The sequence below is a fragment of the Pangasianodon hypophthalmus genome, chromosome 12, assembly GCF_027358585.1.
Source record: "Pangasianodon hypophthalmus isolate fPanHyp1 chromosome 12, fPanHyp1.pri, whole genome shotgun sequence".
Taxonomy (NCBI): Eukaryota; Metazoa; Chordata; class Actinopteri; order Siluriformes; family Pangasiidae; genus Pangasianodon; species Pangasianodon hypophthalmus.
In genome coordinates this window covers 9124294-9142035 of record NC_069721.1, presented here as the reverse complement: position 1 = coordinate 9142035, position 17742 = coordinate 9124294, and the positions used below count along the sequence as shown (strand labels likewise).

At 37.1% G+C, this 17742-nt stretch overlaps 1 protein-coding gene across 10 annotated transcripts in view; it reads left to right on the top strand.

Moving 5' to 3' along the window:
- Positions 1-17742, top strand: part of myocd (myocardin) — a 90332-nt gene that overhangs the window by 34762 nt on the left and 37828 nt on the right. For all 10 annotated transcript variants that reach the window (XM_026915297.3, XM_026915295.3, XM_026915296.3 and 7 more), the window contains one exon: positions 16043-16518. In XM_026915297.3, coding sequence (XP_026771098.1) covers positions 16092-16518 — 427 coding nt within the window. In that variant the 5' untranslated portion in view covers positions 16043-16091. The remainder of the gene's footprint in view (positions 1-16042; positions 16519-17742) is intronic.

Sequence of the window (17742 nt, the reverse complement as noted above, 5' to 3'; positions counted from 1 at the left end):
AGTGACCTAGAAATTGTTCAACTGAATACTGAATAGCCACATACTGTACTTGTTGCTGTTTGGCATCAGAGTATGACTTAGGGAAGGAAAAGGAATTGGACTTTTGCACCCTGTTATCTAGTTAGCCTAGTGAAAACCATTTAATGCAACATTACTTCTGTTAATTGTATGTTAGCTACGAGCGTTCACCATTTGCACACTCATATTAATGCCTTGCAAAGTTGACAGCATACTGTATATAAAATAACATCATATGAATGCCCTGGATGAAAATAATCGCAAATAAAAACTTAAGTAGGTTCCTATAGGCTTGTATTTCCTCAGAATGACACTCGCTGTAGCCAATCAGCAACAAGCATGTGATGTTCAATAATGACCATTTTGAATTTCCATTTTGACTTTTGCTGCTGTGTTTTTGGTTTTGCTGTTGCGTTTCTGGTTTGTTAAGGTGGTTTGCACTTACGGGCCACCATAGACTTTGTTGTAACACAGCAGTGCATCTTATTGGCTCAGCTCCTGTTTTTACATGTTATGCTGTCCCTGGAGTTCTTCAGAAGAGGAGTCACTAATGAGATCACAGTTTCTTGCTGAGATAAGAAGAATACAGAAATCTATAAGGCCTTATGCTTATAAGGAAGTGTTGTTGTACAAGTGGTGCTAAAACAGCCTGCTTACTATCAAACTACAGAATAGCTCAGCTCTGAAACCACATTAGAGAATAATAGTCTCAGAAACCAGAGTGTCTGGTATTTTTCGGCACTAAATGTAGACAAGAACCGCTTCCTTTCACAGTTACAAGCCACATGACTGATGTGACCACTTTTCCTGTATGCAAGATTGGCTGATTTACTTGATACTAATCGCTTCATACAAAACTCTCTAATAACTTTTAGGAATGGTATGTTGGAAGCTTTTTTAAAATTGGTGTGCAAAAGTTTACCTGGAAGTGCATATACACTGAAATGCAGAGAGCCAATCAGATTGCAACCTTCAAGATCCTGAAGCTTGTGGCCAGATATGAGACTCTGTGACCCGTGGGCGGAGCATTTGAAGCTGGTGACCTTGCGCTTTCTTAGCTATTATTTCTGGATTACCAGAAATGTTGCTGTTTACTAAAACCACTTTGATTTGTCATGGGCATATTTGTTTTGTGTGTGGAAACACTGTGTACAGCCGTCTCATGTTTCTGTTCTGTGATGTGATGTGATGTGGATCACTGGATCTGGCTGCACACACACCTGTTTATCATAATAATACACCTCAGGCAGTATGTCTAATACCTACAGTACAGCATATGTAATGTGAGTGGGAATTCTCTGACCTACCACTGCAAACCTGGCACAGTATTACAGGACATTGTGTAAAGCAGTTAAAAGCCTTTTTATCAAGTGCTGGAATGTGCACCAGGATGGTTTATGTGACAAAGCCACCAGCTACAGAGGAAGTACCTGAAAAAAAAGCTAAATTCTAGTGTGAAGAGGAGATCTGTCTGAAATCATACCCTCACTCATTCATTTATTATTTGCTGTATAGACTATCCTATACACTATACTGTACAAGACAGCAGTAAATAAGAAACCCATCTGAATTCAGAAAACATATATTTGCTAATGCACTAAGAAAAGTGTTAAACAAACCAAAATGATTTTATATTTTAAATTCTTAACAGTATTCCTAATGAAGCTTTGTACACACTTGGCATCTTCTAAACTAGTTTCCTGAGGGAGCCAACACATCTTCAAGATCGCAAATCCTTAAACATGTACCTAAGACAATTTAAGGCGATTTAAACACAAAGGCAACTTATGATTTATTTGATTTATATGATTTATAATACTGTTTAATTTTTATTGGTAGTTTTACTGTAATTAATGAGTGGTTTATACACTGGAACTAGTTATATTCTTGCTGACTGTCTAATTACGCCCTACACTGGCACTGTCACCTGAAGAACAGTCACTCTTCCTATTTAAACCCTATTTTAGTGTTCTCTATTTAAACACTCACCAGGTAAACCTTTTTATGATTGAAGTTCCTGCCCCAATAATGAACCCTCTTTCAAAATCTCTTAAATCTTTTCCTCGTGCCATCTTGATCCAAAATTGAGGTCAGCTGGGCCTGCTCAGTATTTTACTACATGCCACAGAGCATGGTAGAATGTTAATTGTATCAAGACCGTACACCTTTCTGGAGGAATCTGCACTTGTTATGTTTCTCCAGTCACTTATTCAGGTGTGACTATACACAGCTTTTAACAGTAACATTATACATTACATTTTTATCAAACTAGTATTAAAAACACATAAACATAAATAGCTTCCATAAAGAGCTCCGTCACTAGGTCCTGAATTGATCTGTGAGACCAATTCAATGACAAGATAAAGGATATAGGTGTAGGTGCATTTCTATGGCAATGTGTGTGTTTTATGATGATTTGGGTAAGGTTCATATAGCATTTGGGCATGAGAAAATGATTTTGGTTAAACTGGCGCATGTTTTAATATATAATAATATAATATATGCAAAAAACGAACGTCAAACCCCAAACCCACAGACAGAAAATATTAACACACAGCAGCAGGAAAAGCACACACCTGGCAACCCTGCTAATGTCCTCAAATAAATTACAAGATGAAAGAAATCGCTATGCATTATGGCACTATTGTACTTTTACACTGGATTTGCTCTAGTACTAAAGCAGTGAACTGCCCAGGGAATATGATGGTCCAATGACAACATTACAAAATGTCTGCACCACAAACAGTGCATTATATGGCAAATAATTCAACCATGGCTAAAGTTCTTATGGGTTCTTAGTTTTACCACTCTAAACCAGGCTAACTTTAAAGTGCATGCTAGTCAGAGCGCTGTGTTTGCCAAAGGCCCCGCTGTGTTAGTTGTTTTTCAGAGCACTTTGTCCTCAATCTGACATGCAGGACTCCAGCTTCTCAAAGCTGCGAAGGGTTCTAGGGTGCTAAATCCCCAGAGGCTCCAAGTCTGACCGAATTCCACTGGCGAGAGCTTTGCTTGTGTTGGAGGTTGCGCACAAATCAAGCAAGAAGACCAGGACAGATAAGATGACTCTACACACGTCAAAATGTTCTTTTATTTCCACATAGAGAACGTTAAACATGTGCGACAGTGATTCTTTATTGGGCCTGTGCGTCTGTAACTCCACACATCCACAAAATACAATCTAGGTTGTGTTCCTGGGTCACTCTTGGACTCTGTGTTCTCTATTTGTTTGACTTCTGCTGAAATGATAAGCATAGAGGAATACAGAAATCTATAAGGCTTTATGCTTATAAGGAAGTGCACTTTGACAAGTGTTGGTGTGGAACTAGCCTGCTTGCTATCAAACTGCAGAATAATCTCGGTTTAAAGGCACTTTAACACAGTGTTAAACAAAATAAGATGACGGTGACCTCGGACTTGCCAGTTCTTTAGTGGAATGCCACATTTTTTACTGTTTACTAATCACAGTCTTTTGCCAATTAGACAAACACAAACTGACCATATTAGTACTGAGGTATTTGGGCTTTTCTAAATTTACATTTATAAATCCCTTGGAAAGAAGAACCACTCTGTTCCTTTAGTATGATACATTTGAAACAACATACTCGAATTATCATGACCCTTCAAAGTTCAGCAAAGTCTATCAGAGCACAAGCAAAACATTCCACCAACAATCAGTGAAAATGTGGAATATAATGAAAGAAGTATATTTAACAGCTAACAGAAAGATTCCCTTTTAGAGTTCTATGACAAATTGAGTAGTCAAACGGCATGTGTGACTGATTTGGTCATCTAATTTCATGTGTACAGTGTCGAAGAATTCTAAACAAACTCAGATATGAGTGTCAGAGTTGAAAGTGTGTGTGGTGGGACATGTTTTTATTCCTTGGTGGGGACCAAATTTCCCCACTATGATAGAAATTTCTGACAGTTTTAACCTTTTATTTCTGACAGTTCTAAACTTTCACTATGAGTAACCAGGCAAAAAAACTACAGCTTTTATTCTGCATTAATAATGAATAAATAATGAATTCTTGATAAATAAGTAATAATTATGTCAATAAGAAGTCCTCATGAGCTCAGTAAGACAAATGTGTGTGTGTGCGTGTGTGTGTGTGTAAGACTCTATAGGAAAACATGAACAAATAGGCGTAACCTGCCTTGTCAGGACCTTGTCAAGTAAAGTGCTTTTTATAAAAGCTGTGTGCTTCTTTTCTTTCAAAACTGAAAAACAATTTCTTTGTGGTTACTGAGATTACAGTTATGGCTAGATTTATAATTAAATGTAATTTCCTTATTAGTTTTTTTTTGTTATAATATATGTAGTTACGTACAATATATGTGGCCGCCTGTAAAAACCCATCAGATTCCGGAAATCAGCTAAAAATGACAAAAAATGTTGAAGAATTTCAAACAAAATTTAGTTTTTCTGCCACTAACTTGTATGTTGATCTCTACTTCACAAAAGCATAAAGATATTTCATCAAAACAACATCAAAATGTTGCACTGATGTCTGCCTACAAAGATCATGTTGTCTATGAAGCCATTTTAACAAACGCAGAGGTAAATGCAGTCAGTCTGCCTAAAGGTGTTTAAAAGCTTGCTAGCTAAATGTGATTTCCTCACTGAGTAAATGTCACAATTTGTTTTAATTGTTAAATAGCTATGGGCATAGTGATCAAATACCAACTGTCAAAATGTCTGTGATGCTCCTGCACCATCACATCTTCAAAACAGAGAAGAGCACTTACACACTCAATACAAATGACAATAAAGTTTAAAAATGTTTAAATGCCCTTATAAATCATGAATGAAAACTAATTTAGTACACAACAGACTGAATTAATCAGGGAGTACGTAAGCACTGACGTAAGAGTGAACAGAAAGCAGTTGAGTGAAGGGACGATGATGAAGCTCATGTTTAAATGCTTGAAGTGTTTTTATTTATTTTTTTTTTTTACCTGAGATGATGAGACTGATGTGAATGATGCTGATAATCAGAGTAACAATTCGTGTTCCATTGTGAACTTATAATTCTTTAAAAAGTGGCAGTAATTTTTTTCTATAAATATATTTATAAATGTATAAATTACATATAGGTATAAACGTAGAGGTAAGTGGAGCGTCTTTCAGTGGAACTGGAATAAAAAATTTAAATGTAATTTTCTCCCTTTGGGGGAACCAGAATTTAAAATGCTAGACCTTCACTTGTGGTTGAGATGCATGCAAAAGAGTTCAAAATGCAATATATATATATATATATATATATATATATATATATATATATATATATACACACACACACACACACACAAACACACACACACACATATATATATATATATATATATATATATATATATATATATATATATATATATATATATATATATATACACACACATATATATAAATATATATATATATGTATACAAAATGTACAAAACTTGACTAGGTGAAGGGTTTTCCCAGGCAGCCACAAATACATACAGTATACGCAGTATGTGTGTGTGTGTGTAGGAGCAGTGTTATAAGCAAACACAACTTCCAATGTATCCTATTCTGAGATAAGCCTGTACAAGACAAACGTTGTAGCAGACTCCAGAACTGACAAGGACGACAGAATTCAAGACTCTTCAAAGGTCAGCGGTGTCTTTGTTCTTCAGTTCACGATCATTCACTGCAGCTATTGATATTTACACGGGGAAGCTGATAGTGAAATTTCGCTGATGTTTCCAGTCATGGTCCTCGTCAGGGGCCTAACTAAAGTCTTCAGAAATGCACTCCTGTATTGTGTCATATAAATGTTTGTCTGTTGGAATGTGCTGCTGTGCATCACTGCATTGCCTGTGCTTTTCCATTTTCACTGGTTGTGAAAGGTCATGCTGTTTCTCACTGATGCTTCATCTGGCTAATTACCTTGCTCATGGAAAGTGTTTGTGTATACAACTTAATCACACACAGGCATGCGTACACACACTCATACACACACACACACACACACACACACACACACAGTGCAGCCAAGTACTACTCTCTAATAGAAAGTTTTAATTAACTGTATTCACGTCTGTCAAAAAAAGGTCCTCAATACATTCAGTTAAAGACAATCTGAAAATTACATTACAACTGTGTGTTTTTCCAGCTTTTTTTTTTTTCAAGGTTTAATAGCAACTTTACTGTTAGTTTTGTCTGTTGGTAAATTTCTATTTAAGATCATTAATACTCAGGCAGTGATTTCTCTTCATGCAGAAAAGCTTGAAATATTTCATACTTTTCTTTCTACTTGGCTAGTAAAGCATGCATGTGCAAATCCCTCCAGAAATCTATGTCTAATGAATGAACTGATTGACAGCAAGGATTTTTGTACTTAGGTTATTTAAGCTCAGGGCTTGTTACGGTCACTTTACTAGAACAACACTGAGTGTAGTAATCGGTTTAGAGCTGAGGTCATGCTAGAAGAGTTGGAGGCAGATCCACAGACGAAGTGAGCCTTTAAAGACAGGAATAAGCTGGGAATGTTCTTGGTGCCACTTGTCATTACGATCACACTGCTGCTGTTTCCTAAAGCCATTCCTCTCTGCTTATTCAAGTACATTAGAAGTGAAGGTAGATTACTTCATCAGCCAGAGATGGAGTCTGAGGACTTGGTGACTCACAGACAGTGGACGTACATGAGTCACACACTTACAGCGCTTTGTAGTGTAATATTTATAATTGTCTTACAAAGAGGATAAAATATTATCTTAAATAAAGGTCAGTTCAACAGGCTAACAGTCATGATGAGGCTGTCCAAATTTACTGAGTAACTCCCTACTTGAGCTCCTATTGCAAATAAGCCAAAGCTAATACAAGCAAGTAAACATAAGAATATGGGGTCCCTCCACAACCTTTCAGCTATTTTAGCATTTAAGAAGAGTTATTTCTTTATAAAGGCCATGAAACTATAGTGTAGTACTAAAGCCTTTATGCACTATTGCATTTCCATCTCCATTATACACAGTTAGGCAAAGAGCAAATAAATTTCCCTTGTTTTTGGTTTACAATCAACAGTAATACAGTGATCTCTGTGTCCATGTGGGTTTCCTTCAGGTTCTCCAATTTCCTCCCTCCTCCCAAAGGTGGATACACTATGCCCCTATGTGTGAATGTATGTGTGTGTCTGGTGCCCTGAGATGGACTGGTGTCCATCTCCACAGAGTGTAATTCTGCTTCACTCCCACTGTTCCTGGAATAGGCTCCGGATTCACCACCACCTTGATAGGATAAAGTGGTTACTGAAGATGAATAAATGAATGAATGGATGAATGAAAGTGGAAAGTTTTTTTTTTTTTTTTGGCTGAGCCAATGTCTAAACTCTTACCATCAGAACTTCCATGTTCAAAAAAAAGCTTGAATGGCCTAAACGTTTTAGGCAGGTGTTTAGATTTGTCCAAGCCTCTGCAGGTGTGCTCTGTCAAACCCTGCTCCAACTCAGGCCGACTCTGAGATAGAGGCAGACTGTGCACTTCCTGTGATAAGACAAGACACTTAGCCGTGAGAGAACATTAGTACAAATTTTACTCATTTACATTTACTATTTAACTACGTGTTGATTATTCTGCTCCAAATAATAGCACCAGAGAGTAGCTGACTGTCTTTTAAACAGTAGTCGCTGTCACCTTCAACAGTTGTCCATGGCGAAAAATGGAATTTGTTTTTGAATTTGTTTTTGTCTAATGTACAAAACATACCCATGTAAGATTAAACCGATTTGCATTTGAGGCTGGAAACCAATCGACGAAAACCGGTGCGATTAAAAGGAAACTTAGTAACGTGGAAACGCATGAATGGAAATTCATACGAAAGATTCCAGGGAGGTCCCCTGTGTTTTGCTTGTGACGGGTATGGTGCGTTAAAGGTTGTCACACAAACCTGAGGAGAAGTACACCCACTATAAACTTTCCGGGAGCTTTTTAAACACTGCCTGTGCAAGCCCGGAGAGCTAGAGCCAAACCAGGGAGCTTCAGCAAAAATGTCACGCACATACGCACACTCACTCACATGCTGCTTGCCAGCCTCACTGGAGATTATATGGTTTCTTTGTATTTATATTACCTTATGTATTTAGATTACACGGCTTCTCTTTATTTTCCAAGTTAAACACACACGGTATTATTCATGGTGATGGAGGGGGACCTGTAGTGTACCAGGATGATTGGTGGACACTCAGAGGCAGCCTGTGACGAAGGCTGTGCCACCCGAGGTTAAAACAGGACAAAGCACTGGAGGATCAGCGCACCGGAGTGTGACATCTACATTCCTTATGGGACAAATCAAAACAAATCGAGACACGCTGTATTGACGCTACACAGCACTTCATTAAAAGTAAGCGCTGGAAATGGCGTACTGCACGCAAAACTTTGAGTTCGTGAAATGTGCCCCTAAAGACTTAATGTCCTCATAGTTTGAAATCTGCAAAGATGAATGTGAAAGCGTTCAATACACGGTGTGCTGCACAAGGTTGCTGAGGCCATGGTCAGAAGGAATAACTCATGTAGATCTCACCACACAGCGAGAAGAACAGAACACACCTCCCAGTGTTATTTAAAAAAAAAAAAAACCCACGTAACAGATTGGACAGGCTCAAATTGAGGACAAACATACCAAACCTGATGTGCTTGCTGGCATGGCCTTTACAACCTTGTTGAACTGAGTGCTCAGACTAATTGACACTCAGCACTTGCATTATGCCCACTACTTATGTAGAGAGTTGGAAGACATTTCCTCAGGATTGAAATGGAAACTGGAAATGCTAAAGAACAAATGTGTAGGTTTGCAGCACTCTCGGCCATGCATTTCGGTTATGTGGAATTGATTTCACTGATAAAGTGTACAAACCCGCTTTATAAACCAAAGCTTCCAACAAGTGGACGCACTGGTAGTAACATTACTCTCACAGACTTCCTGGCTTACTTGCGTTAGCTAATAACTCAGAATTCTTTTAAATGGCTGCACACTACAAAACAATTTCATCTTCATTTTTTTCCTCATATAAATAAATTCAACATGATACAAGCAGTGCTGTTTCCAGGATCCAAAATTGCCAAAATTTGAGTGAGGTCTACATGGCAGAAATGTCATGGTTAATATCTCACAATCCCGAAGGTGCACATCCACTGCTAATTTTTAATCCCCATTATGTTATCCTTACATTCTTCCATAAACTGCGGAGCCTCCAGTTTTTATATTTTATTTTTATAGAGGAATATAATAAATATAGGAACAACAGGAAATTAGGAAAATAGGAAATTTCACAATATCTTAGAGCTTTTTCTTTTGCTTTTATATTTCTGAAAAAATGAGAACTGGTTTCATTTTAATGGAGCACATAGAATGAATATATACCATTTATTTTATCTTCTTATTGAAACATAGCTTATTATCAGCCTCGGAATTGAACACTAGTTCTTACAGCATATGTTCGTTATTTTATTTTGCATGTTTATTCAAAATTGTTACAGTGAATCAATAAAGAACAATACATTAAAGATCTTACCATTAATTGATCATCTATTTTATCCAGTTATTAAATTATTGAACTGAGATAGTGTTTTTTTTTTTTTTGAGCAAACTTATATAAATCAAACATTCTATTCCAGGAAAAAAGTGTTACATATAGTAATTAATGCAAAAGTGTGCATGTAAACTTTTGTAGTGTCGATGTCTTAACTAAAACAGACAAGCAGCAGCTTATTTCCTGAAGGTGGTTATGCTGTATACAGTATATGTGCCAAAAAAAATCCAAAACCTTCCAAAACCACTGGAGGTCCGGACCTTGGTGTCCTCACAGCTATTTATACAAGCAGCTGATAGTTTGAAGGGTTGAACTGGTAGTCTTCACTGCTTAATGAGTCACTCTTTTTCATACCATTGTTTCCAGTGAAGAATGGTGGTGATATTAGATAGGAGGGCTAAAATCTGGTATCTCTGAATAGCTTGGTACTGAAACTTTTTGAGTTGAGCAACACATTATATTATAAGGTCTCACTGATGATGTAATAAGAATGACGTGGGGTAAACTATTGCACACACAAGGCAGATAGGCAGCTGCATTTGTGCATTTGTGCATTTTCAAAAAGTGTTTCAAGTTCATAATGTCTAACTGACTTCATGCCATGTTTCCTTTAAATACTGAACAGAGAAAACAGAAAAGTGATAATCCTTTTATTCACACAAACAACAAAAATAATGCACAAACCTTACAATTCTGTCATCTGTCCTTTTGTACTTTGATTTGATAACATGTGCTAATTCAGTCTACTTTTAATTTCTCCTCCAAAGGCATTATAGAGTTAATAATCCACCTTATTCATGTTCATTACATCTTTTCAATCGCTGTATGGATGTGTCAGCCAAGCAGTCTGAAAAATATCTGCAAATGGAGATCAAATCTAGGGTGCATTTCACACCTGACAAGACTATCACTGCATGAATTTACAGTCTGGGCTAGAGAGAAATCAGCCCTAGCCTCACTTCATCATACCTTTCTGTATATTTTTCTGACTACCATTGGTGGCACTGAACCACCTGGTTTGACAAAAAATCCAAAAATAACCTAATACATTTGTTAACAGCAAATAATCTGATACTAAAAAAGAAATATTATATTGATGTATTTTTATCTTTGAAAGACAGTCCTGCTAGCCAATTTACACCGGCCGTCCCCAATTGCATCACAAACTTAATATCTATGTACTGACTATAGCACTGAGCATTCAAACTTGATGTCTTTTTAATGATTTTGGTTTTGGACTGATGGGTTTATACTCCTGTTCTTTGGCATCACTGTTAGGCTACATCTGGTGAGCTGCGAGAAACTCAGTGATTCTCCTTTCAGCTAATATCCTAATCTTTCTTGGCATCTCTGCTCAGACAAGTGTCATGTTTTTACTCTTGGGAATTTAAGTGATTTTTCTGTTGAACATAAGCACAAGGAGACTTGGAATTTCTTACTTTCTTTCCGCCCAAGTGTTGATTAAGTGTATGAGTTCAGTGACTCTTTCTAAAGGATGTGGGTGCTGATTATTAAATAGTGTTAAATATTTTCATCCCGCACAAGTAGTTCAGCTGTGTTTTTAAATGTGTGTTGGCTAAAGAATATTATAATGTCCATATGACGTCAACCACAGAAGAAAGCTCGAATGTTTAGCAATTTATTATACTTACAGTTGGGTCAGTACACTTGGAAAGGAAATATGGATGGTTTGACTTGGTGTAGTTCCTGATTAGAGTAGAGACACCAGGGTTCACAAAATATTAAACCTAAACTTAGTTGGTAAATCAGGGTGTGTTCTCAGTGCAACTGGTTATGAATTTATTTAATTTCTTATGAAAAAGGAAAGGAAATTTTAAAGCATAATAATGTAAACTGTATTGTTTGATATAATTACCTAATTTTTTTGTAAATGGGTGCTTGCACTGCTGACTGATCAATTTCATGAGCCTCATGAGGGTTTGGTTTAGTTTGGTTGGGGTTTAGAATGTCATGAAATGAAGCTTGCCTTATGCTTTTTCAGTCCACGCTCAAACTTTGAAAGTCTGATTAAACAAAACGCTGCAAGTCCCAAATCAAACGATAGTCAAAAGTTATTAAACAAATTCATGAACATGAACTCCCCCCGCCCCTTTTTTGCATTTGTTTGGATGTTTAACCAACCAACTCTTAGACATCAGTTTACATAGCTAATCTTCCACAAGTCATAGCTTTAATCTATCTGCATTCATCATACATGGCTGCCAGAAGCTTCACAGACTAAATCATATTAGTCATAAATAAGGTAAATGGCACAAAAAGCCTCATTTAAACACAACCACATTAATGGCATTTCTGCATCACTTCACTAAATGTAGGCCTGGTGTATGTGTGTGGTTAGAAGTATGACAGATTGCATAGTATGGTAAATTAATGAGATGATATGGTTTGGAATACCAGTGGTATTGCCAATTCTGAAAACGGAGCATCTGGTAGGATTTAATTCTAATGAATCTGTCAGTCAAATGGGTGATTCCATGATTGGGGTGCCATGTGTGTCCCACTTAGATGACATTTACAAATATGCATGTAGAATAAAGGTAAGAGAGATTTTAAACATAGGTAATGTGTCCTTCAACATATGTGCATGTTATTATGTGCATAATAATAATAATAATAATAATAATAATAATAATAATAATAATAAAATGCATTATTATTATTATTATTATTATTACATGTGCATAATAATTAATCTAGCATTTTGCTTACTATACCTACATTTAACACTGAAAAACAAATCAATAAAATACTTCTTATTTTGCATTAATGTATAAATCCATTAATGTATACTGTATCCATTGGATATAACAAGTTTGAAATATTCTCCATGAGCCATCCATTACAGATGATGGAAAATTCACATTCACAGTCACTCAACCCTGTTACCTGAACACATTTACCCCTATGAAATATAAGATTCCACAAGTTACCTGTTCAACAGGAAGTCACATCATCCAAATTTCCTGAAGATCATGAGAAGAAGAAAAGTACATTCTCTCTTTTTTTCTTCATCTCCAATGATAATGTGACCCTGACTGACATGTCCATCCTATTAGAAATGTAAATCCTCAGAACATTAGCATGAATGTTACTTATCCACAATTTGCTAATTCTATCCTAAAAAAAAAAAAAAAAAAAAAAAAAACCTCAGCCCTGTTACTCATTTAAGATCAAAATGCAGCCTGTTAGCAGTAAAATGAGGCAGTGGTGCCTGAGATGGGTTTTGAAAGTTTGCATATATGTATTCGTAGATTCAGTGTTGAAAGACGAAAAAATAAAGGTTTTTTTGTTAAATAGCATACCAATCATGGATTCAGCCATGGAAATCAGGTAATGTCCAGCTCAGCCATGCAGAGAACAATAGTTAAAAAGAAACAATAAAACAAAACAAAAAAAAAAGCTGCAGGTATTTTTTTTCCAGATGTTAACGTCTGATGTTTCAGACGTTAACATGCTATTTACTAGGCAAGAAAAAAAACCTTCTGACCTTTGAATCTGGAGCCTGTAGTCTTTTACAATGTTGTCTTGTCTGTCACTTGACAGTTGACTGCTGTAGTTCTCTCAGCTTAGCCCCAGCTTAGCAAACACTTGTGTTATATTTTCCATTAGAAAAACCTGGGGTCACCGGTATGTCTGCCTCTGCTAGCCAAAACCAGATGGGGTTTTCCTATAAACAAGTGTACAGGGAATATTTATACAGTCTATGGCACCTGACGCCATAACACTCATGACATTCTGTTTAGTAGCCAATGTTGCCATAAGTCACTTTAGAGAATTAAGTAAATATTTTCAATATAGCCATGCTATTGTTTATTATAGAATGGCAAAAGCTCTAAATCTTGCCAAATCCTATTTTTAAAAAATGTCATTTAATAACAGCTTGTCCTGTGATGTGTGCTGTTTTTTAGTGCCGGCACCTTTTTGTCATGCGGGGGTCTATTTACTGTGAGGTAGATGCTAAAACACAGTCACTTCTGATGCATGAAGTTTGGAACTTATCACACAAACCATCACAGCCGTGCTTTCACATTTCACCTCTGCTGCTCATAAAACTTCTGATTAGTGCATTTGCACCTCATTTGTTAAAGACGTCACCCAGCAAAATTTTACGTTTACATTCCGTTTGATTATCACCTGACATCAAGCTCAGTTCAACCTGTTCCTTTGTTTCCTGGGACATTTTCCTTTACATATAAAATGCGCTATTTTGAACTAGGCTTGTTTTAAATTCGAGTGAAATGTTCTTTATGTTTAAGACATGGCATGAGGAATTTTTTCATAGTAGCTATAACCATTTAAAATGCTGTTACTGTATGGCAGTTCAAGATTGTTATATAATAATTGGTGAAAAGTTCCCAGTGTTAATTCCTTGTTAAAGTCATCCTGGAAGTCCTGGAATAACCCCAACATAAATAAGGAAAGCAGTGAAAACCTCCCATAAATTTGGCCATGGTTCAACTCAATTGGTGGTCAGCAAGAGGAAAAAAAATGTGCAAAGTGAGAGAAAGGGAAGATGATTAAAACTGACAGAAGGAAAGAAAACACGGCACATGAGGCTGCCCCAAAATAATTTATCAATGAAAGCGGCCTCCTGCTGACAACGGCCGTTTGGAGCGGCTTTGTTGTAAACCTAATTACTTTTTACTATTCTGCTCTGGAATAGACCACCCTGGAAAGTTGAAGTGTGATTAAATCAGTTGCCCTTTTTATAATACTACCTCGTAGATCCCACAAGTTAGACGTTAAGATCTGCGCTTTCTCGAATGATGGTATGCAGAATTTACAGTGATGACATTATGGGTACTGTAATAAGCTTAACCGATACTCATGAATTCCACTGAACCATTCCATCCTAACTCTCAAATTATGAGCATGAGTGCATATCACATAGCTGAAGATGTTATCTCAGACTTTGAAGATGCTTCTCTTGCTGCAGTAATCTGAATGGCATCGTCTCTTGGCCACTGATCCTCCTACATATTCTATGCTTTGGCATACATCTGGCACGCTCAGTCAACAAATCCAGAGTCCTAACTTGTCACTGGAATATAAATTGCCAGGATTCATCTGAGAAAGGGTTTTTTTAAAGTCCTGCCCATCAGTTAAGACCTCATTAAAGACTCGCTCAAGAAACAAAAAGACGAGGTTCGTCATCCGATCTGAATCTGTTTGTTTCTATAGAGGCAGTGGCTTTCTGTGGTGAGAAATTAGTTCACTGCATTTTTACTGCACGTTTCATTAATTGTCTGTGATCCGTGGGTAATTCGGTAATGGTAAGCTTGTCAGCAACTTGAATTAGGAATAGTTATTTTGAGACTTTGAACTTATAACGTTCTTATATCTGTCTTTTTGTGTGACAAATGTGAGTTTTTACACCAAGTATCGCTTTAAAAAGTTTTAAAGTATTTGCCTTGACCTTATGGAGGTTCTTAAGAATCACACTATTATCAGATAGAACATAACTCCAAGGCCTAGAGTTGGATCCTAGTATAAGTGCATTTATTCAGATGTGATATTCATTGTTGTTGTTCATTTTAAATTGTAGTAATATCCTCAGAAAAAAATGTAATGTATTCTACTTTACTTGTAAAACATACTGGAAGGTGGAAGTCTGCTGTTTTGTGATTGTATGCTTTTATTGAAATGGCATACTCTAATACTGGAGTCTAATACTTCCATTATTCATCAGAATCTGCATCTACTACATTAGCAAGATTACTTAGCTTCCCAAATGTGCCATAAATTCGAAGCAAGGCTTTGATAACATGAATATTTTTACAAGCCATGACATTTTGGGGGTGAATTAATGTTTTTCAGTCATGTAAGTGGCTTCCAAAACATAGCTTATTAAAGAAAACAGAGATATATGTTTGTAGTGCCCCGTGCGGTTTGTTTCTGTAGATGATGTACTATACATGCAGAGGTCTTGGCTTGGGGAAGAGAGAGCGGAGGCCTCGTTTTTCACTGGGACACATTGAGGGGGCTCTCAAAGCTACTGAATTCTGAGCGTGTGTGTGCATAGTGTTATCCAGAAGAGGAGGCCTTAGCAAGGTCTGTACTCTGTAAATTCTGTAAATTAATAAGTTGGCTGGTACACTAGTAGGCAGATACATTTGTGGACTTTAAGTGAGCTTATGCTTCATAAATAAACAGAGCCAATCTAGTTGCTGCTGAATGTCTTCTGGCTTAAGTGGATTTTAATAAATAGAGCTCCCCTATAGCTGAGCCATATTCTCCAATGTGGTTGGAAATGAAGGTCAATGTATAGCTTAAAGACCAAGAACTGGGTTTTAGCCGTAATCTGACATCGATTGAATGTTTATTCAGTGTAAATATATTACGCTTGGTTTGCCGTCATGCTGTCATCAAGCAAATGTAAAATGACACACTGCTGCCATTGGAACTATGCTAAACATGGCTGGTGTATCCTGACAAGTGTGTTTTGGCAGGGGGACAAACTGTGGGTGATCTGAAGGGAAGAGGAGTGCGACTGAGACAATGAATGCAGTGAAGAGCACTGAGCAGAGACTCGGACAGAGCCGTACCAGCACTGAGCCGGGCTCCAGGAACATGGGAAACCCCAGTACCAATACTGAGAGCGGCTCCAGGAACATTGCCAACTGCAACACCAGTGTGGAACAGGGCTCCAGGAACATGCGCAACCCCAACAACAGCACCAATCAGAGCTCTAGGACCATGGGCAAGTCAAACAGCAGTGCTCAACGGGGTTCCAGGTACATGGGCAACTGTAACACTAACACTGAGAAGGGCTCGAGGAACACAGTGAACCAGAACTCTAGTGCTGAACGAGGGTCCAAGAACATGGTGAATACCAACACCAGTGCTGAAAAGGGCTCAAGAAACGTGGGCAACACCAACAGACAGGTCTCGTCAAAAGCATCAGCCCAACCTCAAAACAACAACGGTGAGTAGAGGTGCTAGTATCTCCCAACATTGAAAAAGATTGAAAAAATGCTAATCCAACTAGCATTTAACAATAAGAAAGAATGATGCTGGAAATAACCTGCAATCACACATAAGCTGTGCGGTTTTGGTAGAGTCAAAGAAATTTTAATCCATTAAAAGCAGTTTGTTTATGAACATGTTACTCTGTTCATCTCTGAAAAAAGGTAACTACAAATTTATTTTAGCTCTCTGAAAGTGCTTCTACTGATAGATAATTGTCTAAAATTCCAGAAATAAGGGGTACTTTTCCTTGTTGCTGGGGTGGTACTATCAAGGGTACATCTTTTGTACCTTTAGTAATGTATGTTGTACCTGGGAAGGTACATGTGGTGTACCTTTAATTAGCAATTAGAGCAAAATTTTAAAGGTACATCAGTTATCCTTAAGATTCAATTATGCACCTTAAAATATTTTTAAAGGTATAAAGGTATATACTAAAGGTACAAAAGCTGTACCATCCCAGCAACAAGGAAACGTCTTGTTTGGTACCTTTATTTCTGAGAGTGTATGTATTAAATGGTTTAATGTACATGATATAGTGGCTGTGCTGTTGTACTTCAGCAAGGCCTACTGTAGTTATGTTAGCTCCATAACTAGGTAGCTTCATCAGTATCTAAACAACACTTAAATTTGGCTTGCTTGGCTGTAGCTACAAATACACCATATAATTGCAGACTTTTCAAACCAAGCAGTTGCATACTGAATTGATTGTACAATCAGTGTAGAGGATTGCTAAAGTTCTTGATCTGGAATTATGTGTCTAACTACTTGCATGGAACAAACGCACTGCTGCTGTTTTTCATCTTTTCTTACCAGTTCATTGTGTGCAAGCATGTCTTTAGGGATGGGATTTAGCGAAGAGTTTTGGAGTGAAGTTTGGATGAATAGCTTTGAATAGAAGGAAGGGATTGGATTCTTTTGGTGGAAGTCTGGTGGGAGTTAGCAAGAACTTCTAACATCACTTAGAGTTGCTTTAATAGTTTACTTCAGAAGACTAGTAGCTTATTAAAGCTGTATTTACATGTGTAAGAGTGAATACAGGAAATTATTGTTTTCCTTCACAAGTCCAACTATAGTAGTGGTCCCAGGAGACATAACTGTGAGCTTTACTTTTTATTCAGTTGATTAAAATTCAGTGAATGATTTTCTAAAGCATCTTAAACTATAAATTTTTTTTTTTTTT